The 27,338-nt window shown below is 37.8% G+C and overlaps 1 protein-coding gene across 1 annotated transcript in view; it reads right to left on the bottom strand.

Annotated features, from left to right (window-relative positions):
* Positions 1-27,338, bottom strand: part of LOC150080130 (histone H4 transcription factor-like) — a 242,316-nt gene that overhangs the window by 85,936 nt on the left and 129,042 nt on the right. Inside the window, exon 6 of the mRNA XM_090382061.1 lies at positions 23,809-23,895. Within this exon, the coding sequence (XP_090238187.1) occupies positions 23,809-23,895 (87 nt within the window). The remainder of the gene's footprint in view (positions 1-23,808; positions 23,896-27,338) is intronic.

Raw genomic sequence — 27,338 nt, 5'->3', positions numbered from 1 at the left:
GGACCTTCCTCTGAATCCAAGGATGCTTTCATAATCATGACTCAAGACATGCTTACCTCCTTTTGCTGCCTGTCTTAATATGACTGGATTGATCTTATCCACTCCAGGGTCTTTTTTACATTCAGCTTCAAGAATTCCTCTTCCATTTTCCTTTCAGTTATCACAAAGTCATTTAGCACCATACTGGAGCTTGGTAAACTTCTGTCATCCCTCCCTCTCGACTTCTCATAATCAGCCTTAGATTGCCTAACCTTCTTTGTAGTCTGCAACTATCTCAAGGTATGTTTTTATAATTTTTTTTTTTTAATGAAAACCCCAAACACGAAAGGTATCAAAACCTATAGTACTTAGTACTGTGCATGGGTTGAAGGAGAAGTATGGGGGGGGGGGGTTTGCCAGAAACTTTGCTCTAGAGACTAAACATGGGTTTCACCACTTCAAGCCTCCAATAAGCAAAGTGGTGGTATTTCACCAGTTGATGAAAGTCACCTACCACCTTAAAATTGAACAAAGGAAAAAAAAAAACACACTTCAAGTATGTTTTTTTACCCCCTTTTGTTCAATTGTGTCATATATTTCAATTTCTGGAAAGCTTTTGATACCGTTGCACATGAAAGACTACTGTACAAATTGGAGCAGCATGGTATTAAGAGCAAGTTCCTACAATGAATAAAAGAATGGTTGAGTGGGAGAAGACAAAGTAGTTGTTGTTGTTGGGTTTTTTTTGGCGCAAGAGCTACTTTGGCCATATTGCGCCTGTTCTTGTCGAGAGACACAGTAAGGATTAATAAAAGGGTTTATAGGAGCATAAATATATTAATCTGTTAGCATTAGTAGAGGCATTTGATGCAAGAAAGCAAGCTTATGCAGCATCAGCCAAAAAAAAAAAAAACCCACTTCCACTTCACCCCTCTGTTCGTTCAAAATACCTGTCCAGCTGAGCCTTAAAACTTATTTAGGCTATCAACCTCCACCACAAGGGATGGAAGTCTGTTCCACCAACCAACCACCCGCTGGCTAACGGCAAATTTCCGCACGTCTATTCTACATCTGTCTTTCCTCAATTTGAATTTATGCCCTCTCAGGTGATTTTTCTGAGCTAGAGGAAGAATCCCATCAGCATTGAGCATGCTTAACCCATTCAAGGCTTTATACACCTCTATCAGATCACCTCGCTGGTGCCTAGTCTCCAGACACTGTAATTTGCAAAACTTAAGCCTTTCTTCGTAAGAGCACCCCTTTGTTCCATTCACTAATCTTGTTGCCCTTCTCTGTACTCGTTCCAGCAGCTCTACATCCTTCTTGAAATGAGGCCTCCAGACCTGTATACAGTACTCTAGGTGTGGCCTGACCATTGCCTTATACAAGGGAATAATCACCTCCTTATCCCTGCTGGAAAAATTCCTGTATATCATTGACAATACTCCATGAGCTACTCTTGCAGCCCGTCTGCACTGCTCAGAGAACTTCATATCTGCCTGCACAACCACCCCCAGGTCCTTTTCATTCTCTACCACTGTCAGCGTAGTACCACAGAGTTGATACGTTGATCTGGGGTTACTGCTTCCCATATGTAGTACTTTACATTTGTCAATGTTAAACTTCATTTGCCACCTCTCAGCCCATCTGCTCAACCTTTCCAGATCCTGTTGCAGCAGCATAGTGTCAGTAGTGTCCTTGACAACCCTGCCAACCTTTGTATCGTCTGCAAACTTGGACATTAAGCTTGATATACCATCATCAATATCAATTATAAATACAGAAAACAATAATGGACCCAACACTGAGCCCTGAGGGACTCCACTAATAACATTAGTCCACGATGAGCAGTGTCCATTGATTACCACTCTCTGTCTTCTCCCCCTCAACCACCCCTTTATCCATAGCAGCAATTTGCCTCCAATGTCACACTGCTCCAATTTGTGTAGCAGTCTTCCATGTGCAACAGTATCAAAAGCCTTTCTAAGATCCAAGTATATAATATCAAAGTTATTCCCTGCATCCAGTTCTTTTGTGACTGCATCATAGTATCCAATCAAGTTGGTCCGGCAAGACTTCCCCTTAACAAAACCATGCTGTGTCTGAGCTATAACTGAAGTCTTGTCTAAATGATCCTGCAGTGCTTCTTTAACCAGTGCCCCCATTAATTTTCCTGGAACAGAAGTTAAGCTCACAGGTCTATAATTACTTGTGTCAGCCTTTGATCCTCCTTTGTGAATTGGGGTCACATTTGCACATTTCCAGTCTATGGGTACCTCCCCTGAGTCCAAGGAAGCTCTCATAATTATGGCTAAGGGTTTGCTTACTTCCTTTGCTGCCTCCTTTAATATAACTGGATAGATAGTGGTTTTAGATAGTGGAAAAACTCAGGTAAATTGGAGTTGTCTCCAATCATATGTCTAATTTGAAGAGGTTCATTTAAATTTGATAGGGATCGGAATGATGTGTTTCTGGCATACTGATAGTGAGTGCACTCTATAAGAATATGTTTTACGTTTAGCGTTGAATTACAGTGGAAGCACAGTGGTGGATTATTTCCTCGCAATAAATAGTGATGTGTAAGATGGGTATGACCTATACGTGCTCTGGCAAGCACAACCTCTTCATGTCTGTTTGAACGGAAACTAGATTTCCATAGCTGTGGATTCTGTTTTATATTTCGTAACTTGTTATTTACCTGATTATGCCAAATTTCTCGCCATTTTTCATTGCAAATTCGGCATATGATTGATTTGTAGTCTGTGTAAGGAATCCGGATGTGGTTATTATCAGTGGGGTTATCTCATTTCCTGGTATTCCAGTGTGTGCCCTGGAATCCAACAGAATGTGACAGTCTGCCTATTGTTATGAAATTCGGATATTTGAGTTCTTATTTGATTTATTAGTGGATGTGGAGAGCGAGAATTGCCTTGGAGGGCTGTCAATGCACTCAAGGAGTCTGTATAGATAATAGTCTTCGGAGTGAAAACATGAGCAAGTAAGGTCAAACCCATCTTAATGGCATAGAGTTCTGCAGTGAAAACGCTGCATTCTTGTGGTAATGAAACAGACACTGTTGATGTTGGTAGCACCACAGCAGCTCCCACAGCTGTGCCATTTTTAGAGCCATCAGTATAAATTTGCAAAGTGTCTGCATTTGCCAAAGAGTGAGCTGCATGTAGTTTCTGAATGGTTGGATTGTTCAGGAAGTGTTTCCCCCAACGTCGGAAATAGTCATCACACGAAGGTATACACACTTTCCATGGAGACTGTACAATTTCTCTGCCTTGATGTAAATTGGTCAATTGCATATTCCACTGCTGAATCAGTTCTCGTAGACGGATTCCTGTAGGTTGGTTTTCAAGAGGCTTATTTCTGAAAAGGTTTACCCATTGTGGATCATAGAGGTATGACCAGATAGGATGAGATGGAAGGCTATTAATTGAGGAGCAGCATCTTTCTCCGAAGGTGGAGAGGAGGTGCATTGGCCTCTATATATAAGCTTTGCACCGGCGAAGTCCTGAACGCCCCAAGAGCAATCCTGAGCGCACTATGTTGTATTGTGTTGAGACAGGCTAACAGAGTCTTTCGGGCAGAGTCATAAACAGGAGCACCATAATCTAATCGAGATCTGATTAAGGCCCGGTATAGGTGGAGTAGAGTATAGCGATCAGCTCCCCATGTCATAGATGAGATGACTTTAAGTATATTCAGCTTTTTCGTACAGACAGTTCGCGTTTGTAGTATGTGTTTCTGGAATGTCAGTTTAGTGTCAAGAGTTATGCCCAAGAATCGGATATTGCTGGTAATTGGTATCGGTTGTTTTTCCAGTGATAATTCAGGTTCTGGATGTAGTTGGCGTTTTTTACAAAAGTGAATGGCTGCAGTTTTGGTTAATGATAGATGGTAACCATTAAGTGAAGTCCATGACACTATTTCGTTTATTGCAAGCTGCAAATGTCGTTCAATGGAACGCATATTCTGTGAATGGCAAGATATCGCAAGATCATCAGCATAAAGATAGATTTCTACGTTACTCAAGATGTTCTGCGCTAAATTGTTTATCCTAAGAGCAAAGAGGGTAGCGCTGAGTACCGATCCCTGTGGTACACCTTCTCTTTGGATAAGAGCTTGCGAAACAGCATTACGATAACTCACTTGAAAAGTTCTATTTTTAAGGTAACTCTCTATGATCATTGGGAGTCGACCTCATATAGGTCTTGCAGAATACCATAGTGCCAGGTGGTGTCAAAGGCTTTTTCAAGCCTTTGACACCTTGATACCATGACAAGATGTTCTTTCCGAATAAAGGCGTTCCGTATGTTACACTCAGCTTTCACCATAAGGTCTAATGTGGATCGGTTTTTGAGAAAGCCGTATTGATTACTACTGATGACTAAGTGGGATTCTATGTACCATACAAGTCTATCGTGTACCATCTTTTCCAATGTCTTGCCCAAGCAGCTCGTAAGGGATATCGGTCTATAGTTGCAAGGATTCGTCTGATCTTTCCCAGGTTTGGGAAAAGCTAGCACTGTTGAATGACACCATGAGCGAGGATAATAGCTTTCGGAGAAGACCCGATTCAGAAAAAGCAATAGGGAATTTAGAGCCTTTTGGTCTAGGTGTTGTAACATGACATAATAAAGACCATCAGGTCCTGATGCCCCATTTCTTGATTTGTTTAGAGCAACCTGCAGCTCGAACATTGTAAAGGGTTGATTATATGGGAGCGCTATTCTTGTACTGAAATTTAATTTGCTTTGCTCAGTCCTTCTTTTAAGTTGCTGAAAAGAAAAGATGGTTCATATGCAGCAGCTGTATCTGAGATATTGGCAAAGTTTTTTGCTAGAGCATTAGCTATTTCAACTGGAGATGATAAATCTTGTCCATTCCATCTCAGTATTGGAGAGGATGCTGGGAGAAATCTACCATTTAGTTTTTTTATATTATTCTGCTGTTTGTGTTCTTCGTTATAGTAGAGGCAAACTGGATTCAAGAATCTTTTTTTGCCTTTTTCCTTACGAATCGCACTTTTGCTTTCAGTTTTTTGAAATTTATAAGGTTCTCGGTAGTTGGGTGTTTACGAAACAGGTTCCATGCCCTGTTTTTCTCTTTTTTTGCAAGTTGGCACGCTTCACTCCACCAAATATTGGCATGTTTAAACGGACCAGTACGCATTTTTGGTATGGCCTTGGTCGCAGCATTCAGAATCTGAGATGTGATGTGCTGTGTGGCATCATCAATGGATTGGAAATTGATAATTTCATCATTGAATGAGATACTGAGAGCAAATAACTTCCAATCGGCCTTGGAAAATTTCCATTTTAAGCGGGAATTATTTACCTGAGGGATTCTAGTTATTTGGAATTCGCAAATTATTGGAAAATGGTCACTGTTTAGCGGATTGTCCAGAATTGTCCAGCGGATGAGTGGATACAATGTTGGAGAGCAGATTGTCAAGTCTATAGCTGTAGTTGTTCTAGTAGAGAAATGGATGTAAGTATCAGCACCAGTATTCAACAGTGTTAGATTGTGTCTGTCAAGCAGCGACTCCAGAACTTTCCCTCGTCTGTCTGTATGTGGGGAGCCCCAGATAGGGTGGTGTGCATTAAAATCTCCAAATAAACAAAATGGAGGAGGGATCTGTAGTAGAAGTACTTCTAGGTCATTATAAGTATATTCTTTGTTTGGTGATAGGTAGATTGAAACTACTGTTAACATGATTCCTAAGGAGACACGCACTGCTACTGCTTCTAAGGAAGTTTGCAGTGGAATGTGTTTAGTAGGGACTCTTGAGTTTACTAGAATGGCCACACCTCCATGCACGGTGGTATTATTATTTCTGTTATGCTGATATATAGTATAATTCTTGATTTTTGGAATTACATGCGGAGGTAAATTGGTTTCTTGCAAACATATGCTTACCGGACTATACTGTTGGATTAGGTCATGGATATCATCGATATTACTACGTAGACCTCTACAGTTCCACTGTATGATGTGATCCATTATTTCATTTTGGCGGTTGTGTTTGATTCAGTCTGTTTTTTAGGTCCAGTCTGTTTTTGTCTCTCAAATTTTATTCTTTCTTTTTTCGAAAAGATAGGACGCGCTGTGTCCATGTCATCATCTGCGTACAGATCTAAGATTGGCTCATCCGGGCTGATGTTTTCATTAGTATCCATATTTGTTGCATTTTGCTGACTTTTCTGCCTTGGGACTGCTGTTTTAGTTTTTATAGTTTCTGAGGAAGATTGCAAAGCAGTTGGTGGTACTGTAATTGGTGTGTTATTGGCACTATCATTCACATGCTGTTCCATAGTAGATTGCTGTGATTTTGAGAGTATTTCTCTAGCCCAGTCTGCAATAGACATGGATGGGGGAACTGACACGTCAATTTGAGTGGCTGCTGACTGATATTTCTTTGTTGCTGCTGCGTAGGTGTGTTTAGTTGTAGTAAGCATAATCTGCTTCTTTGCTTCTTGGTAAGTGACTTTCCGCTCTACTTTATATTGTTGGATCTTTTTTCCTGTTTTCCACAGTTCACAGGACTTTGAGTAGGCAGGGTGTTGGCCTTGACAGTTTGAACAATGTGGTGTTTCCGTATCACATTCCGTTTGTGCGTGGGATTTTGAACCACAGTTTGGACACACAGCACCCCCTCGACAGATGGTCTGAGAGTATCCAAACTTTTGGCACTTATAACATCTGATGGGATTAGGAATGTAGGGTCTTATACGGCAATTGAGATAGCTGGCTTTAACACTAGATGGTAAATTTGGTGTGCCAAACGTAAGGATGATGTTCCGCGTTGGAACCAGCTGGCCATCTTTTTTGATCATGATGTGCTTAGCATGTGTGACTTTTTGTTCTTTTAATTCTTGGACTAATTCATCTTCTGTGACATTAATCAAATCCCACTCAGTGATGACCCCTTTGGAGGCATTTAGTGTCGCATGTGGGGTAACTTGCACGGGAATACCACCAAAGGCTGAGAGGTTCAGCAGAGTCTCTGACTGCTGACAGCTCACACTTTCAATGAGTAAATCACCCGATCTAAGTCTTTTCACCATTTTAGGTGAACCTGCTGTATTTTCCAAACATTTCTGTATCAGAAACAGGGAGAGTGTACTCATGCATTTGTTTGACAAGGAGTGGAAGATAAGGAAAGATGGACATTCCTTTTGCTCTGTGTCAGTCCTCAGTCTTTTCAACTGTGATGTGTCATGGTCATTATCATTTGATTTAGGACATGAGCGACGAGGCTCAATTGGAGGGAAATTGTCAAATTCCATGTTTGCTCCTTTTCGCCCCGGGAGAGGCTTTCTTCTCCCAGGTTATCGGCCCCGCCACGTCAAAGTAGTGGTCAATGAGTACTGCTCTATGTGGACTAATGTTATTAGTAGTGTAAGGGTTTGGTGCTGGGCCTATTGTTGTTTTGTATATTTATCAATGATATTGATGAAGGTATATCAAGCTTAATGTCAAAGTTTGCGGACGATACAAAGGGTGGCAGGGTTTTTAATAACAGTAATGACAGTATGCCGCTGAAACAGAATCTGGAAAAGTTGGGTAGATGAACTAAGAAGTGGCAACTGAAGTTTAACATTGACAAATGCAAAGTACTGCATTTGTCAGTGTTAAGGCTAAGGGTTTGCTTAGTTCCTTTGCCGCCTCCTTTAATATAACTGGATAGATCCCATCCACCCCAGGTGCCTTTCTTATGTTTAACTTCAACAATTTCTCCCCCACTTTGCTCTCAGTTATTAACCAGTGGGTTAGTAACTAATTATGGGTAGCAGTAACCCCAGAGAAATGTACCAACTATGTGGTGTTACACTCAGGGTAGTGGAGAATGAAAGAGATCTTGGGGTAATTGTGCAGTCAGATATGAAGTTTTCTGAGCAGTGCAGACCGGCTGCCAGAGTTGCCAATGACATACAGGAATTTTGTGAGCAGGGATAAGGAGGTGATTATTCCCTTGTATAAACAATGGTCAGGCCACATCTTGAGTACTGCATACAGGTCTGGAAGTCTCATTTTAGGAAGGATGTAGAATTGCTAGAATGAGTACAGAGAAGGGCAACAAGACTGGTGAAGGGAACAAAGTGGTGCTCTTATGAAGAAAGACTTAAGTTCTGCAAATTGCAGCTTCTGAGACCAGGCACCTGCGAGGCAATCTGATTGAGGTGTATAAGGCCCTGAATGGATTGAGTAGGCTAAATGCTGATGGGATTCTTCCTCTTGCTCAGATTACAAACCTGAGGGGGCATAGATTCAAACTGAGGAAAGACAGTTGTAGAATAGATGTGCAGAAGTTTGCCTTTAGCCAGTGAGAAGTTGATTGCTGGAACAACCTTCTATCTGTTGTTAGAGAAATTGACAGCTTAAATAAATTCAAGGCAGAACTAGACAAACATTTGGAATGAACAGATCAGTGAAATGGGAAAGGTTTGTTTTTTTTTTTTTTTGGCTGATGCTGTATAAGCTTGCCTTCTTGCATCATGTGCCTCTACTAATGCCAATGCCAATTGTCATTCACTTGGGCATCTTTCTTTTGCAGGACTGCTCCACTGGAACAAACATGTGCAGGTTCTAGGATAAATCCCATGATTATTTTCCATAACAAACTGGTATCCAACAGCACAAAGCTGTCTTCAGTTAGAACCCAAGAATGACCTCAATCCACTATCTTTAGTACATCCCCCTTCTCCCCCTTGATATTGAAGCCTTCCTTTTCCTTTCACCACAGAAAATTCTTAGAATATTACTCATTTTATGACACTGTGATTGATCACTACCCACTACTAGTTCTTGTACTGTCAAATTTTGAATGCAGTTTAGATCCTTAGCGAAAACCCAAGTCAAGAATATTACAGCACCTTGTACTTTCTCTGACATGTTGGAGTAAAATAATCATACATATGGCTCAAAAATTATATTTCCCCATAGCATATTGCCAGTCCACAATTTCCATTTTATAAGAAGTTGACGTCACCAGTAATTTGCCAATCACACTTGGCTGCTATTTCAAGTGGTATGACTGGGGGTTTCTGGACCTATTTCAATGTTTCTATGCATAAGGCAATTACAGGTCAGACACAAGTACACAGAAGGAGAGTGCAAGCGTGATTTTGGCCCAAGCAACTAACCTACATCATTCAATTACTCCCGCCTATCCATGTCTTGGCTGACATGAGAACATTTTGTCTTTACTTATAATATTTTTCCATCATGATCTTATATTTATTGACCAAGTCATCAGTTTGTTTACGTTTAAGTCCTCACTGTACATCCTTCAGTATCCTTAAAAACTAAACACTGGTTAGTCCCATTAGAAATTGTTGCACCTGAGAGGCGCATCCGTAACCAGGTGGGCAGGAGCAGCAGTGCGTAGCACACGCTTCTTGGTTAGACTGAGGTTCGAGCCCTTGACCACCAAATACGGAGGATGCGGAAAGGTCAGGGAATGACCACCGCACATCCCCGGAGCATATGGCCTCAGTTGCTAATGCTCCTAAAAACCAAATAACAACAAGCACCTGACAGACATACTCTGTGTCCCAGAGCACTCTGCACCAAAAGACCCAATCTTGGGGGAGTGCCTCGAAGAGAATCAAATCTTCATTGAGCCATCAGTTAAATATTTTGGTAGGGCATTTACCAATGTAATCAGAGATACAATCTCATCTAAGAGTACACCAAGGTGTATTTCAGGTTGTCACACACTCTACATCTAGCATACAGAAAGAATCACTTGCAGCTTCTTTTTATAGTTGATTGTGCTATGCACGAGTGAACTGTCAGTGACAAGTCCCTTGCCAGTCATAATATCCAGTAACATGTTATGTACCTTTACCAGGTAAAAACATTTATGTTTAAGTTCTGATTAGGTCCTTAAATTCCTTTGTTAAATTACACAACAAAGGTTGGCCTGCTCCATTTCTTCTCTGGAAGATCATTGGGGAGCCTAGTACTTTTCTGAGGGTATACATCCCCTCAAAAACTAATCAACAAACTGAACATTGATACTGTATTGTTCAGTACAGGATATGGAATTTGTTTACAATCAAATGATATTTATTTTTTTATTATTAAATAAAGATTTAAATAATAAAAACAAGAAAAATAAACTCATTTTTAAATCACCTTTAAGAAGGAAAGGGATGAATGACATTGGCTCACTTAATATCAACGGTTTAACTGTTGATAGTCCAGCACAGGTTGCTGACAAACTAAATAAGTATTTTTCATTTACATTCACAGATGAGGAATTCTTTAGGGAAGGGGATAGCAGAAGTTTATCAAATTCAAACAGAGGAAACATGACTAACAGATAGGTTAGAGCATTGCATCATGTCTGTACATAGTGACCTATCGGAGGAGATGAATTGGCATAGTTTAAATTATATTTCATATTGTGAATAAGTAACAATGCCAATCCATGTGCTTACGTGCTTCACTACGTAAAAACATGAGGCAATCGCACTAACCTGTCCACTAGTGAAACTTATGCATAGTTTGAGACTATAGCCAAAAAAATTAGACTCGGGGAGGTCCCCATGGACTGGAGGTGTGTGCAAATGTATCCTCAATTCACAAAGGGGTTTCAAAAGGTGACACAAGTAACTACAGACCCGCTAGTTTAACTTGTGTTGGGGGGGGGGGGGAGAATCCTTTTTTGCAAAGGATGCAAAGAAAAACAGCAAACAGTTCTTTACTCATGTAAACTCTAGAAGGAAAGGGATAAATCAGATTGGTCCACCTAATGTAGATGGTTTGACTATTGATGATCATGCTCAGGTAGCTGATAAACTGAATGAGTATTTTGCATCTACATTCACACATGAGAAGTTATTCAAGGAGGGGCATGTCAGAAGCTTATCAAACTCTAACAGGGAGCTAACTGATTTCATAATAACTGAGAGCAAAGTGGAGGAGAAATTGTTCAAGTTAAATGTAACGAAGGCACCTGGGTGGAAGGGATCTATTAGGTTATATTAAAGATATTAAAGGAAGCAGAACCTTTAGCCATAATTATGCGAGTTTCCTTAGGCTCAGGGGAGGTCCCCATGGACTGGAAGCGTGCAAATGTATCCCAATTCACAAAGGAGGTTCAAAAGGTGACACAAGTAATTATGACGCCATGATAGTTCAACTTGTGTTCCGGGGAAAATAATGGAGTCACTGGTTAAAGGAGCACTGCGGGATCACTTAGACAAAACTGATTGGATACTATGATGTTGTCACAAAGGAACTGGATGCAAAAAATTATTTTGATATCATATACTTGGATTTCAGGAAAGCTTTTGATACTGTTGCACATAGAAGACTGCTGTACACATTGGAGCGGTATGGCATTAAGAACAAGTTGCTACAATGGATAATGGGATGATTGAGTGGGAGGCAATAGAGAGTGGTAATCAATGGACACTGCTCTTCGTGGACTAATGTTATTAGCGGAGTTCCCCAGGGTTTGGTGTTTGGCCCATTGTTGTTTTGTGTATTCATCAATGATATTGATGAGGGTATATCAGGCTTAATGTCCAAGTCTGCAGATGATACAAACATTGGTAGGGTTGTAATGACAGTCAAGACAGTATGCTACTACAACTGGATCTAGATAAGTTGGGCAAATGGGCTGAGAAGTGGAAACTGAAGTTTAAATGCAAAGTACTGCATATAGATAGCAGTAACTCAAGAGAAACGTACCAACTGTGTGGTACTAGACTCAGGGAAGTGGAGAGTAAAAAAGACCTGGGGATAATTGTGCAGTCAGATATGAAGTTCTCTGAGAAGTGCAGAAGGGCTGCCAGAGCAGGTCATGGAGTTTTATCAATGATATATAGGAATTTTGCTAGCAGGGACAAGGAAGTGAAGTGATTATCCCATTGTACAAGGCAATGGTCAGGCCACACCTTAAATACTGTGTACAGGTCTGGAGACCTCATTTTAAGGATGTAGAATTGCTAGAACGAGTACAATTGGGGGGACACAAAGACTAACAGATTAACAGTAGCCACTGGCAAAGGTGAAAGAGATTCTTGCACTGCTTCTATTGGAATGAGCAGAAGCCTGAAAAACAAGATGCAGGATATTTCAGAGACTGCTGGAAGTCATTGCGGTACAAGTAAACACATGGGTTGTGTTAGGGTAGCTAAGAATAGAAACAGGTGCATGTATACTTGCGTGTACACCAATGCTAGGAGTTTAGTAAATAAATTTGATGAATTTGAGGTATTGCTCAAAACATCAAAGGCAGATATTGTTGGGATATCAGAGACGTGGTGTCACATAGATATAAGGAATGCAGAACTGGAATTTGGGGAGTACAACGTCTACAGAAAGGATAGACAGGATAGGAAGGGAGGAGGGGTTATGCTATTAGTTAAAAAACACATAAAATCCAAGGAAGTGAAGCCAGTGGACATCGATGGACAGGGCAGTGTCGAGTCAGTTTGGTGTGACATAAGCATAGGTAAATCAAAATGGAGAGTAGGAGTGTGCTATAGGCCTAATGACTCTGATGAGTATAACAAGATACTGTACAGGGAAATAGAATGGGCCAGTAAATCAGAGAGTCTTATAATGGTGGATTTTATTTTCCCAGATATTGACTGGAATTTGTGGGTTGGTCACTCACACATTAGCAAGGCTTTTGTGGATTTATTGGATGATTGTTTTCTATACCAGCATGTTCAGGAGGCAACTAGAGGGAGTAATACTCTTGATCTGATTATCAGTAGTGATTCTTCATGCATTAAAAATCTGTGCTGAAGTGGGATTTACTCAAGGAGGTAACTACCATCAGGGGTAAAGGGAAGGGTTTTTGCTTTCGTAAAGGCGACTACAATGGTCTGAGACAGTATTTAAATTCTATACAGTGGGACCAACTGATGATGTTACCAAAAGCAAATTCAAAATGGAAAGCATTCAAGGAACTAATCTTGGAAGCTACCAGGCTTTACATACCAACAAGAAATATTGTTCAAGGTTCAGGCCTAAATGGTTGTCAGATAAACTAATGAGACATATGGCAGAGAAGAAAAATGCATGGGATACATACAAATTAATGGGTGACATGGAAGCCTATGATAGATATAAGTTGGTCTGTAACCAAGTCACAAAGGAGATTAGGCAGGCAAAGGTAGATTATGAGAAATACTTGGCAAAGGATGCAAAGAAAAACAGAAAAGAGTTCTTTACCTATTTAAACTCAAGAAGGAAAGGGATGAATCAGATTGGTCCACTGGATGTTGATGGTTCAACAGTTGAGGATCCTGCTCAGGTGGCTAACAATCTAAACAAGTATTTTGCATCTACATTCACACATGAGGAGTTATTCAGGAAGGGGAATGTCGTAGGTGAAGTAAACATTGGCAGTGAGCTAGATGATTTTCTAATAACTGAGAGGAAAGTGGAGGAGAAATTGTTGACGATAAACATAAAAAAGGCACCCGGGGTGGATGGGATCTATCCAGTTATATTAAAGGAGGCAGCAAAGGAAGTCAGCAAACCCCTAGCCATAATTATGAGAGCTTCTTTGGACTCGGGAGGTACCCATGGACTGGAGATGTGCAAATGTGACCCCAATTCACAAAGGAGGATCAAAGGGCAACACAAGTAATTATAGACCTGTTAGTTTAACTTCTGTTCCAGGAAAATTAATGGAGGCACTGGTTGAAGAAGCACTGCAGGATCATATGGGCAAGAATTCAGTTATAGCTCAGACACAGCATGGTTTTGTTAAGGGTAGGTCTTGTCTGACCAATTTAATTGGATACTATGATGTAGTCATAAAAGAGCTGGATGCAGGGAATAACTTTGATATTATATATTTGGATCTTAGAAAGGCTTTTGATACTGTTGCACATGGAAGACTGCTACACAAATTGGAGCAGTGTGACATTGGAGGCAAATTGCTGCTATGGATAAAGGGATGGTTGAGTGGCAGAAGACATAGAGTGGTAATCAATGGACACTGCTCAATGTGGACTAATGGTATTAGTGGAGTTCCTCAGGGTTCAGTGTTGGGTCCACTGTTGTTATCTGTATTTATAAATGATTTATCTGTATTTATAAATGAAAACAATGTCCAAATTTGCAGACGATACAAAGGTTGGCAGGGTTGTTAAGGACACTACTGATGCTATGCTGCTGCAACAGGATCTGGAAAGGTTGAGCAGATGGGCTGAGAGGTAGCAAATGAAGTTTAACATTGACAAATGTAAAGTACTACATATGGGAAACAGTAACCCCAGATCAACGTATCAACCCTGTGGAACTACGCTGACAGTGGTAGAGAATGAAAAGGACCTGGGGGTAATTGTGCAGGCAGATATGATGTTCTCTGAGCAATGCAGACGAGCTGCAAGAGTAGCTCATGGTGTCTTGTCAATGATATACAGGAATTTTTCTAGCAGGGATGGGGATGTGATTATTCCCTTGTATAAGGCATTGGTCAGGCCACACCTTGAGTACTGTATACAGGTCTGGAGGCCTCATTTCAAGAAGGATGTAGAGCTGCTGGAACGAGTACAGAAAAGGCAACAAGATTAGTTAATGGAACAAAGGGTTGCTCTTACGAAGAAAGGCTTAAGTTTTGCAAATTACAGAGTCTGGAGACTAGGCATCGGCGAGGTGTATAAGGCTTTGAATGGCTTGAGCATGCTCAATGCCGATGGGATTCTTCCTCTTGCTCAGAATAATCACCTGAGAGGGCATAAATTCAAATTGAGGAAGGACGGATGTCGGACAGAAGTGCGGAAATTTGCCTTTAGCCAGCGGGCAGTTGGTTTGTGAAATAGATTTCCATCACTTGTTGTTGAAGTTGATAGCCTAAACAAATTTAAGGCTCAGCTGGACAGGTATTTCGAACGAACGGAGGGGTGAAATGGGAGTAGTGGTTGTGTTCTTTTTTGTTTTTTTTTTGGCTGATGCTGAATAAGCTTACTTTCTTGCATCATATGCCTCTACTAATGCTAATGCTAACAAAGAAGGGCAACAAGATTGGTGAGGGGAACAAAGGGGTGATCTTACCAAGATAGGCTTAAGTTCTGCAAACTGCAGCACCTGGAGACTAGCACATGCGAGGTGATCTGATTGGGTGTATAAGGCCTTGAATGGGTTGAGCAAGCTCAATGTTGATATGATTCTTCCTCTTGCTCATATTAGGAACCTGAAGGGGCATACATTCAAACTGAGGAAAGACAGTTGTAGAATAGATGTGCAGAAATTTTCCTTTAGCCAGTGGGTAGTTGATTGCTGGAACATACTTCCATCTGTTGTTGTGGAAGTTGATAGCTTAAATAAATTTAAGCCTGAACTGGTAAGCATTTGGAGTGAATATATGAGTGAAATGGCAGTTTTTTTTTTTTTTTTTTGGCTGATGCTGCAAAAGCTTGCTTTCTTGCATCGTATGCCTCTGCTAATGCTAATTGCCTTAGTCTACATACTGCACACCATGCATCTCTCATGTTGTGGAGTTATACTTTATAATTGGGTTGTCACTACTACAACACCTGGGTACTAAACCGAAGGGAGGCCAAAGAGCTTTGAAATGGTTCTATCTGGGTGGTGATATCTGCCGAGAATAAGTAACATTAGTCTTCTCCATTGGTGAAGCATTACTTATTCAAGATAGTGCAATTTCGTGGCAACTCGTGAAAGTTTTTACAATATGAGATATAATTAAAATGATGCCAATTTAACTACTTTAGTAGTTCACTATGTACAAACATGATGCAAAGGCACTAACCTGTCTGCTAGAGAAACTTCCATGTAGTTTGAGGCTTTAGCCAAAAGACTACCTTAAGAGGTAAGTGATTGAATTGTTTATAAATTATATAGTTTTTATACATTACGACTAGAAAATATTTACAAGTAGTTATGTTCTATAATTTGGATATATTATGTTATATTATTCTTAATCTGATTAAGTGAGGTTTTTAATGTAAATAGCAACATGTCTCTCCTCTTCAGAGCGCAGCACTATTTTTCTGTAGCATTGCAGATAGAGGCAACTTACGATCTGCTTCATAATATGTACATTCATAATGAATACTGCTTGCTCTTTTAGCTACTTATGTCAGTTACATTATTTATTTATTTATCTTATACAAGACAGGATAAAACCTCATATAATGCATGTGTTACTGTTCATAATCATACATTGACATTAAGTAATAAAATAAAGTAAAATACTAATCTGTAAAAACTATTGATATTAAACACTAATTCCAGTGATAACTCATTATATGGTATAAATAGGTTAATGTTGTTAGTATTCATTAAATCTTACCATCTGTAGACAGGACTACTGCAACTAGAGTCAGTTTGAAAGCTCAAATACTTTGTCAGATCTTAAAATTATGTAAGAAACTTTATAATAAATGTAAGGGGGCAATTCATTATTTAAAATAGTATCACTTAAAACTTTATATATAAATCTTAACCCAATTATAGTTCTTCAATTTTCTAAAGTGTTCAGATTTAGGTCACACAAGTAACTGTGATATTCCAAGGTGTTATCTCTTATGGTGATTAAGTTCTTTATTGCTTTTCTATGAACTGTTTCTGTTTGTTCTATATATGTTTTTTGATAAGGAGACCATATGGGGATCTGTATTTCAAAATAGGAATTATCACAGCTGAATTTAACTTTTTAATTAATAATGAGATTTTAGACTGCATGAAAAATGTTTAATAAGAATTTTAAATTTGCAGTTTTATGAAAATATAATTTGTAGAGCTTATAATTCTGATATTCTTTGCAGAGGAGTGGAGTTTATTGTATAATTATATGTAACAAGGTTTTTGTGAGAGTTGGCATAAGAAATCACAAAACATTTACTAGTATTGATGTCTAAGTAATTTGCATCAGCCCTCTGTTTAAACGAATTGAAATTCATCCTGTAAGTTTGCTTGCTGTACTATTGATGATATTCTAGCGAACAGTTTAAAAAAAATCTGTGTAGCCAAGATGGCTAATAACGATGGATTCAGTGAAGTTAGTACATTGTTCACATAGATGCTGAAAAGTAGAGTGCCAAGACATAATGGGTAAAATTTTTGTCCTGAAATTATTACTCTGTATTCACATGATGATAAATGTTTTTAGCCAATTCAGTAAAGGTCCTGGATACCATTGGCATGAAATTTTAACAAGAGGAGCTTGTGATTTACAGAATCAAATAGTTTGGCTAAAATTGTTAAAAAAACTATAGGACAATAGTTTTCTATTGCAATTTAAATTTTTTGTAAATGGGAGAGATGAATGCTGTTTTCAAACAAGTTGGATAAATTCCTTCACTGAATTATTAAGTAAGTTTAAAATGACTGATTCTAATGGTTTCCCACATTTTTTCCAAAAAATAGCAGGAATTTCAAAGAATCTATTAGATTGCAAGCAGTGACTATGATTTTGGACAATGTTTCTGATATACAGTAAACCCCTGCTATTCGTGGTCGCTGATTTAATATAAAATGAAACCTAAAAAAATGTGAATTTTAAAGCACCATGAACATTTTCTGCCATAAGAAAACATGGGCGTGGCTAAAATTATCTTTCCCGGTCAAAACAGTGATCAGTGCGTGGGGGAGAGGGGTGACAAAATTGCGTTATGCGCTTGTCATGGAAGGTTTCGTCGTTTGCTTTTAATTTATATGCTTATAAATTGAATAAATTTATTAATTTATAAATTGATATGCTTACAAAAGTGATAAATCTACCATTTGCAGTGTAAAACAGACTTTTTTAAAGTGTGTTATCGGACGAAAGTGACTTTATTGTGGACAAGTTCTTTCTAACCAGTACAAAAATATGGCTACGAATAACAAGGGAAATGTGAAAAGATCAAAGAAGGTGATGGCATTAGCGAATAAAATTGAGTTATTAGACAAAATTTCTAATGGTGAAAGTGTCTCCTCAGTGGCAAAACATAAAATCAATGAGTCAACGGTACGATCAATCAAGAAATCGGAAGAAAAAATCCGACGTAGTGTCCGTGAAAACGCGCTAATTGCTTCAAAAATTAGCGCGTTTTCACGAGTTAAATTAGAAAAAATGGAAAAGGCTTTAAATCTGTGGATAGAAGACCGAACTCAAAATAAAATTCCGTTAAGTTTACTCATCATTCGTGAAAAGGCAAAACTCCTTTATCAACACTTTAGCGAAACTGGTGTAGTACTGGGGGGGTAAGTTTTTTAGCTAGCAAAGGTGCTGGATTGAAAGATTTGTTTGAAATTTCTAATAAATATTACATTTAATATTAAATTGTTTCTTATTTTCATTTCGATGCCTTATGCTTGCATTTCACTATGTACTGCCTATGTGCATATAATACATAAATAGACAAAATTTTAGACTAGTTTTTCTTATAGCATTAGCATTAGTAGAGGCATTTGATGCAAGAAAGCAAGCTTATGCAGCATCAGCCAAAAAAAAAAAAAAAAAAAACCCACTTCCACTTCACCCCTCTGTTCGTTCAAAATACCTGTCCAGCTGAGCCTTAAACTTATTTAGGCTATCAACCTCCACCACAAGGGATGGAAGTCTGTTCCACCAACCAACCAACCACCCGCTGGCTAAAGGCAAATTTCCGCACATCTATCCTACATCTGTCTTTCCTCAATTTGAATTTATGCCCTCTCAGGTGATTTTTCTGAGCTAGAGGAAGAATCCCATCAGCATTGAGCATGCTTAAACCATTCAAGGCTTTATACACCTCGCTGGTGCCTAGTCTCCAGACACTGTAATTTGCAAAACTTAAGCCTTTCTTCGTAAGAGCACCCCTTTGTTCCATTCACTAATCTTGTTGCCCTTCTCTGTACTCGTTCCAGCAGCTCTACATCCTTCTTGAAATGAGGTCTCCAGACCTGTATACAGTACTCTAGGTGTGGCCTGACCATCGCCTTATACAATGGAATAATATGGAATTATATATTTCATACTTTGGAACGGAACCCCTTTATTACTATGGGAGCCATAACTCAGTATTCGCGGCATTTCTCAGGAACGTAACCCCCGCGAATAGCGGGGGTTTACTGTACTAGGAATTGTATAATTGTATCCTGAGGGAGGAATCATTTTACCATCCAGGTTTTCGAAGTGATTTGTAAAAATGTCTGGGACATCTTTAGGGTTAGAAATGTGTTTAACATTTAAATTTATTGACAAGGTTTTGGCAGTGGGTGTTTTTTTTTTTTTTTTTTTTTTTTTTTTGCAGGCTTATATACTTGCTTTATAGAGTTGATGTAATTGCTGCAGCATTTGCTTGCTAAAATATTTGCTTCCTTATAATTTTTGTGAAATTTATTTATTTATTTTTTTCATTTTATTTCTACTATTAGTTTCGTGGTAACCCATATTGGGAATTGATTAGAATGTAGTTTAGTTTTAGGAACATTAATTTGAATTATGTTTTGTAATGCTTAAAAAAAAAAATCAATAAATATTTCATTGACAGGGTTATTTCATTATAAGCGAGCCAGCTGAAGGAATATTGTTGAACAAAGCAGTCCAGTTAGTGAGCTGAAAGTTAGAATAATTTAAGTTCTTATCTTTATATATTAAAATTTTACTATATAATAGTGTAAATACACCATAGTCTACCCATAAGTTTAACTACATAAGTAGTGTAACAGCATTGTTTGATTTTATCTCATATTGTGGCTACCTTCGCAACAAGATACCAGGTATTGCACTACTTCGAATAAATAACACTTCTCTAGTACAGGAGACTACTGTTATTTATTCTCAGTGGGCACCACCACCCATACAGGTTTTAGAGCTTGTTGGCACACTCATTGGTGGGCGGGAAGGTACCCTGATAATGCAGACATGCCATCACAGTTGCGAAGTTAATTCCACAATATGAGAGATGCCAAATGGTGGAGATAATAATAATAATATGTTGAAGACTAAATGCACAAGGCATAATATGTTATGGGTTGAAATTAACTATATAATATCGGTGTAAATACACCATAAGTTTAACTACACAAGTAGTGACTAATTTTACAGCTGAAAGCTTGAAGTACTGTTGATTATCTATTAAGATTCTTAGCAAAGCGTATTATCTTAATACTCACCTCTGCTTAACTACATAACTAGTGTAATGCCATCGTTTGATTTTATCTCATATTGTGGCTACCTTCACAAGGTACCAGTATTGCACTACTTTGAACAAATAACGCTTCTCTAGTAGAGGAGACTACTGTTATTTATTCTCAGTGGGCACCATCACCCAGATGAGTTTCGGAGCTTGTTGGCTCAGTCATCGCTCACTCATATAGTTAAAATCAACCTATAACATATTATGCCTTGTGCATTTAATCTTCAACGTATTATCATTATCTTCACCATTTGGCATCGCTGCATTATCAGGGTACCTGCCTGCCCACCGATGAGTGAGCAAACAAGCTCCGAAACGCATCTGTGTGGTGGTGTCCACTGAGAATAAATAACAGTAGTTTCCTCTACTAGAGAAGTGTTATTTATTCAAAGCAGTGCAATACCTGGTATCTTGTTGTGAAGGTAGCCACAATATGAGATAAAATCAAATGATGCCGCTACACTACTTATGTAGTTAAACTTATGAGTAAACTCTGGTGTATTTACACTGTTATTAAATAGTTAATTTCAACCCATAACATATTATGCCTTGTGGATTTAGTCTTCAACATTAAAATTTTATACATATATATACTGGGTGGTTATAAAATAAGTTTCCCTATTCAGGAGACCCTAGTGTCAAAACGGTTATAGCTAGAGCTGTGAAAATTGGTGGATATGTCATTTAGGGTATGGGGAGCAATTTGTAGCAGAAAAAAAAATTAATTAGTTCAAATTTCTGCCACCAGGGGAGAAATTGGCACTGAAAACATGAAATGGAATGCTTAACTTGGGATCAGATTTTAATAGCAGAACTTATAAATCTACAGATATTGTTCTATGTGCTTTCCTTCACTTGAGATGATATTCTGAAAGCGGAGGACTGCATGCTACACAGTTTCACGTAGCATCTCATTGGGGATGCTGGCTAAATGCTGTTTAATGCTTGCTTTCAAATAGACAAGCGTTTGTAAGCCTCCACAGTAAACTCTGTCTTTCAGGTATCCCCATAGCCAGAAATCACAGGGATTGAGATCTGCTGATCAGGCTGGCCAGAACTGCAGAAAGTCTCCAGGAATGATGCAATCATTTCCGAATGTTGAACCGAGCAGTTCCTTCACTTGTTGACCAACGTGGGGGAGGGGCACCACCTTGCATGAACACTTAGGTCTCCAAGCATTGCCATTCTTGCAGATCGGGAATAATGTGATCTCTGAGAAGAGTGCAGTTCTGTGCACTAGTTACCGTACACCTTATGGAGCAATGAGGTGTGGACTCTTTCAAAGATAAATGGTTCGATCATAAACTCTGCTGTGAATCCACACCATACTGTAATGTATGGACTTTGTAGTGGTCTTTCATGTATAGCAGATGGATGAGAAGTTCCCCATATTTGGCAGTTTTATGCATTTACAGTCCCATGAAGAGTGACCTCATCAGACCACAAGATCATTCAAGCCCATGTATCGTCAAGTTCCATATGAGCCAGAAATTGTAGAGCAAAGTCTGTTCGTTGTTGCCGATCACAAGACTTTAGTTCTTGCAGTACGTGAACCAGCATAAACTTATTCAAAGCACTTTATGTACAATAGACCAAGAAAGGCTCAAGTCTCTTGACACACGTCTGGCACTACTGACTGGTAGTGTTTCTCATTCTGATCATTGCAACCGCCATTTCATCTACTACCTCCGTTCCGATACACGGTCGTCCCCTGCTTGGAATTATACCTAACTCCCCGGTCGCTTCAAATTTCTTTATTAGTTTTTGAAGCCCCCCACCGGCATCAAACGTCCTTTAAGCAAACCTTTAAGTTTCCGATATTCACATAGTGCTGCACTATTATTCTGGTAGAACAGCACGTTCCTTTTTTGTAAGAGCAATAATGGTTATTGACAGTGGCATTGGCCTTTCTGCTTTTATCTAACAGGATGTCATTTGTGTAAGCAGCGTGTTTTAAAGTAAATGCCAACATTTACATATGCTCAGAGCAGTCCCCCCCCTCCCGGTGGCAGAAATTTGAACCAATTTTTTTCCTTCTATAAATTGCTTCCCTATACCCATTGATTTTCACAGTGCTAACTCTAACTGTTTTGACACTAGGGCCTCCTGAATAGGGGAACTTATTTTATAATTAAAATAAGTTCCCCTATTCAGAAAAATAATTTATAATTAAAATTAGGAAAACGATGTTTGGAAGTTATTACAGTAGTGGTAATTTTACATACTGTTACCCTATAATTGGAAAACGCTAAATCTAAATAGTGATTTTCTCATGTAGGAAATTCAACATATCATATAAGGTTATGTTCTTCAGTAAGGTTAGTAAATATTCTGTGGATTGTATCTTGATGAGAATGATGATTACTTATCAATGGCAGATTGAAATCTGAAATTAATAAGATTTGAGTTGATGGAGGTATATCTTTTGTGATGGTTTCCAAGTCTTGTTTGACTTGATCTATTACTTTATGATTTACAGATGGAGGTAGATAATAAAGAATTATTATATAATTAACTTGCTTAATGATAAATTCTATGTAAAGCCCTTCCGGTTTATCTAACATTTTCTATCTTTTGATGTACAGAGATGAGTGCCACATGGCTACAATTCCTCCTCCTCTAGAGTCTTGGTCTGTTAAACCATGTTTTGGTTAATAAAATCATGTCATAGTCACTTAATGCTATTTCATTTTTCAGTTTGCTTAAATGTAAACTTTGACAGTTTTGATAATAAATAATAGATTTATTTTCTTCCTGTTTTGTAACTTATAACTGCTGATGTTCCAGGGTGATTGTTTTTCTGTAATGTTTTATTTTTAACTTTATATTCTGAGATTAATGATTCATATGGCCAGTAAACTAGATCACTTAAATGACGAGCATCTTGTTCTAAACATGTTATGCTGTATGATGCGAAATTTGTATGTTTGAGATTAAATTTTCTTGCTTCTACCTTAATATTTAACGCTTCATTAAAGTAATTTTTGATATTTTCTTCTGCCACATTAGGTTGCAGTCTTGCAATAAAAATACCTTTTAGTGGGCGGAATGGACTGCTGATTATGTTTTGCTTTAAATATATCTGAAAGTATTATGTGATTGGTTACATTTAGTAGCTCTTTGTTTTAATTTTTATGGCTTATGCTACATAAACCTTGCATCATTCTACCAATAATAATAATGATATAAATCCACCCGAGCATGTGCAGCAGCTGGCCTCCAACCATACATGGTCTAACTCTGAGCTCACCACACTAACTTTTCTTTCTATCCGTTTATTATCTCTACTCAATAAATTCAATTCTCAAAAATTGCATTCATGAGAAACTTGAATGCAATTCTCTCTCTCTCTCTCTCTCTCTCTCTCTCTCTCTCTCTTCTTTCTTTCTTTCTGCTTGCATAGCAGAAAACCTTGGTTTCTTAATGCTTAAGGTGACACCACTTCTAAAAATCCTAGCTTCTGTTCTCAAAACTATAGGTGTATTTTGCTTAATTTATTAAAACATCTGAAAATTATCTCCAATATGACCATGAAATCCTTGATCCTTCATTCTGTAAGAGTAGGAATCATTATTAGCAGAAATGTCTGAGTTCAAACAGTTCTCACACTTTAGTAGATTATCAATTCAAAAACTTTCCATTTGAATTACCATAAAAAAAAAAGCAGCATAATCTGAATAATAATCAAAGTAGCCACAGTTAGAAACCTTACCATGATGTCTTATATGATCTCTAAGCAGTCGTTCGCATGTAAATTTTCTTGCACAGTATTCACATTCATAACTTCCATTCTCTGCATCTAGATAAAAATTAAAAACAGAACTTAAGGTCTTGGTTGGGGTAATTTTCAGGTCCTAAGAGTAAAACAAAATTTTTTTTCTTTATGAAAGTGATAAAGTAATGTGAAATCTTTTGGTTATACCCTGATTTAAATTATTATTATTATTTTTTTAATTGTTTAAGTTCTCTATAATTTTTTTACATTTATCAGCTTGTTTTTAGTGTGAAGCCTCACTGAAGATTACCTCATTCTAAAATTTGAAACATACTGAATGTTTTGAAATTCTGTTTCTTTTCTGCCTTGCTTAAGTGAGTTGGTATTTTGAACAATTATGAAATAATTAGGAAATTTTAGTAAAAATTTAAAAACTTACTATGGCCTGTAAATTAAATTAAGTAAATTTACTAATTTACAGTTGGTATTGTTAGAACAGTAAGCAAATAGAAATGCCTTATTTCTGTTTAACCTCATTAAAAGAAAAAAAAAAATATTTTTTAATAATGAACTATTTCAAAGGTTTTACCATGTAGATTAGACTTTAATCTACCAAACAAGCAAACAAAAATATTACCCATTCTCACAGCACCAGATGAGAGTGGGTAAGTATAACAAGCACTTGCTCTCTTGCTGAACACAAATTTTCACATATTTATCCTACAACTATTCTTTCCAACTTAACTTTGTGTTTCTTGTGTGTGTGTGTGTGTGTGTGTGTGTGTGTGTGTGTGTGTGTGTCATCTGAGAAAGCATAAAGATGCCACCAGTATTTAGTTTAATCAACTCACTCAATGCCTTAAATACTCCAATAAGGTCTCTTGCAGGTGTTAGTTTCCAGAAGCTGCAATTTAAAAAACCAAAGTCTTTCCTGGTGAAAGTACCCTTTTGTGCGACCCACCACAATAACCTTGTTCTCTACTCTCGCTCTAAGATCTATGCAACTTCAAACTGTACATTCATAATTAAGTCTTCTTCATTCTGAACTATCTTGAGTTTGGCTACCCAAATGACATGTTATTATGAGATTACTACTACCCAAATGCAGTCAGTTTAATAAGGATTTTTGTTCCTTGCATTTATCAATTTTTGTTGCATAATGCAAGACAACCGATACACATGAAGTTTTCTTAAGGATAAAACAAATCTCTCTTCTAATGGTCATTCCTTTCTTATGGAAATCAACAAAATTTACCCTATATTGGTACAAAAGACAATAGCCATTAAAAATCACCCTTTTTAAAATGTTCTAACCATTTATGGACATTATTTCTAGAACCGTCTTGCCCGTAAAACTGTCATTCTTGAATAGATATTCAATGATGGACCAGTCTCAACGGTCTGCATCTTTTTCAACAAAAATAAAAAACTATTATTTTCAATATTTATGGACTCAATAAGTACAGTAATGCTAGATCACTTTGATCAGAGTGTACAGTATAAGGCAATCACAGCACTAAAGGAAGATCATTCCTGATAAACTACTGTGGATAAAGGTGGTTCACAGGCAGAAGAAAGAATAAAAAGATGGTAGTTATAAGTGGAATACCATGGGGTTTGGTCTTGGGTCTCTTACTGTTTCTGATATTTATTAATGTTGTTGATGTAGGTATTTATTTATTTACCCTCCAAGATTGAAGTGGTGTGTGTGTGTGTGTGTGTGTGTGTGTGTGTGTGTGTGTGTGTGTGTGTGTGTGTGTGTGTGTGTGTGTGTGTGTGTGTGTGTGTGGGGATTAATGACATTAATCAGGGCAAGGTTATTCAGAAAGATCTAAATAAAACACACAGATGGGCTGAAAAATGGCAACTGTGGTTTAATATCGATAGCAAGCCATTTTGGTATTCACAGTACTTGATAAAGTATACCATGAATTTGATGCAGTAGTGATCCAAAAGTAATTTTACATTTGATATGAAGTTCTCTGAGCAATCGAGACAGACTTCTATGAGGGTGGTTGAAAAGCTCTGAGAACAGAGTATAAAAAAGACTTAAATACAAAATTCTATTTTTTTTTTTTTTTTCAATGCTTTCACTCCAAAGTTCAATACACTTATTGTACTAATCTGCAAAGGGTTTAATCCTTAAAAAAAAAAAAAAAAAATCCTCAGTTTGAGCATCAAACCAACCTTCCATAGCTGCTTTTAGCTCTTCATCATCTTTAAAATGAGTTCCAAAAAGATAAGACTTGAGGTTTCAGAACAAATTATAGTCACTTAGGGTGAGATCTGAGCCATACAGGATGGGATGGGGTGCAGTTTAATTGTTCAAATCCGCATTCATGAATTTTAGCTTTTGTGCATGAGTTGTCATGGAGGAGCAAAATCTGATGACCAAACTTCCTTCGTTTGTTTTTTTTTTTGTTCCTCGAATTATAGCTTTTAACTTTAGAATAAGGCTGCCATTATAATTCCCTGTTATTATGGTTTTAAATGCAAGATAATCAATTAATAACAATCCTATTATGTCTCAGAAAACTGAGGCCAATATTTTTCCCAGTTGATTTTTTGGTTCAAAATTTTTCAAGGCTGTAGACACTTGCTTCCATTGCATACTTTCTAATTTGGATTCAGGATCATAAAAATATAGCCAAGTTTCATCACCAAATGGGATAAAAATCTATCTAGATTAGCAAAAATTAATTTTAAATTCTCTTTTGATGACTCCACCCTGTGATGTCTGTCATGTGGAAAGGTTTCTGGGAAACACATCTTGCACCAACTCTGGACATTTCTAAATGCTCATATATTACTAAAATGCTTCCATGGGAAATGTTAAGTAATTTTTCAAGTTCAGAAATTTTAATTCTTCTGTTTTAAAAAAAAATTTTTTTTTTTTTTTTTTTGTCAATGATAGCAATTTTTCCAGGATTGACTGCTTCAGATGGCTGGCCACACCTTGGATTGTCCTCAACTGACTCCCAACTCTCATCCTCTTTTGAACTCTGCTGATGATTTTTCATTTTCCAATAACAGTATAACTGAGTGTACTTCCGCAAACATTCCAGTCACTCTATCATGGATTTTTTTTTGGTATTTCTGCCCTCTTTGATCAAAAATTTTGGGGTAGGGGAATTAAAGGATGTTCATGATGAGAAAGACTTGGAATTATGGCACAGAAAGACAAATTTTCAGATGCAAGGGTGCAGAAGCACACTTGCTTTGATTGGACTATGGCTCAAGCCCACATAGCTGCTAAATATGGTTGTATTCACTGTCAAAACAATTAATGTAAACTCCTCTGACCTAGTGATTGTATCAGAGTATAAACAAGATAAAAAAAAAAAAAAAGAGTTCAACATGTAATGTAAACAGAAAGCAATAAGAGCACATAATGTTCTATCTATCTATGAGTTAGCTTGAGAAAATAACAATATGCATGATGTTTTTCTGTCTTTACTCCTGTCCCTCCAGTGACAGAGCTTGGTTTATGCTCTTGGAAATTATTAATTTATCTGTGTTGACAAGTT

The sequence above is a fragment of the Mastigoproctus giganteus genome, chromosome 9, assembly GCF_048544385.1.
Source record: "Mastigoproctus giganteus isolate SK-2022 chromosome 9, ASM4854438v1, whole genome shotgun sequence".
NCBI classification, from domain to species: Eukaryota; Metazoa; Arthropoda; class Arachnida; order Uropygi; family Thelyphonidae; genus Mastigoproctus; species Mastigoproctus giganteus.
The sequence above is the reverse complement of the archived record's forward strand: the minus strand, read 5'-3'. Positions and strand labels throughout refer to the sequence as shown.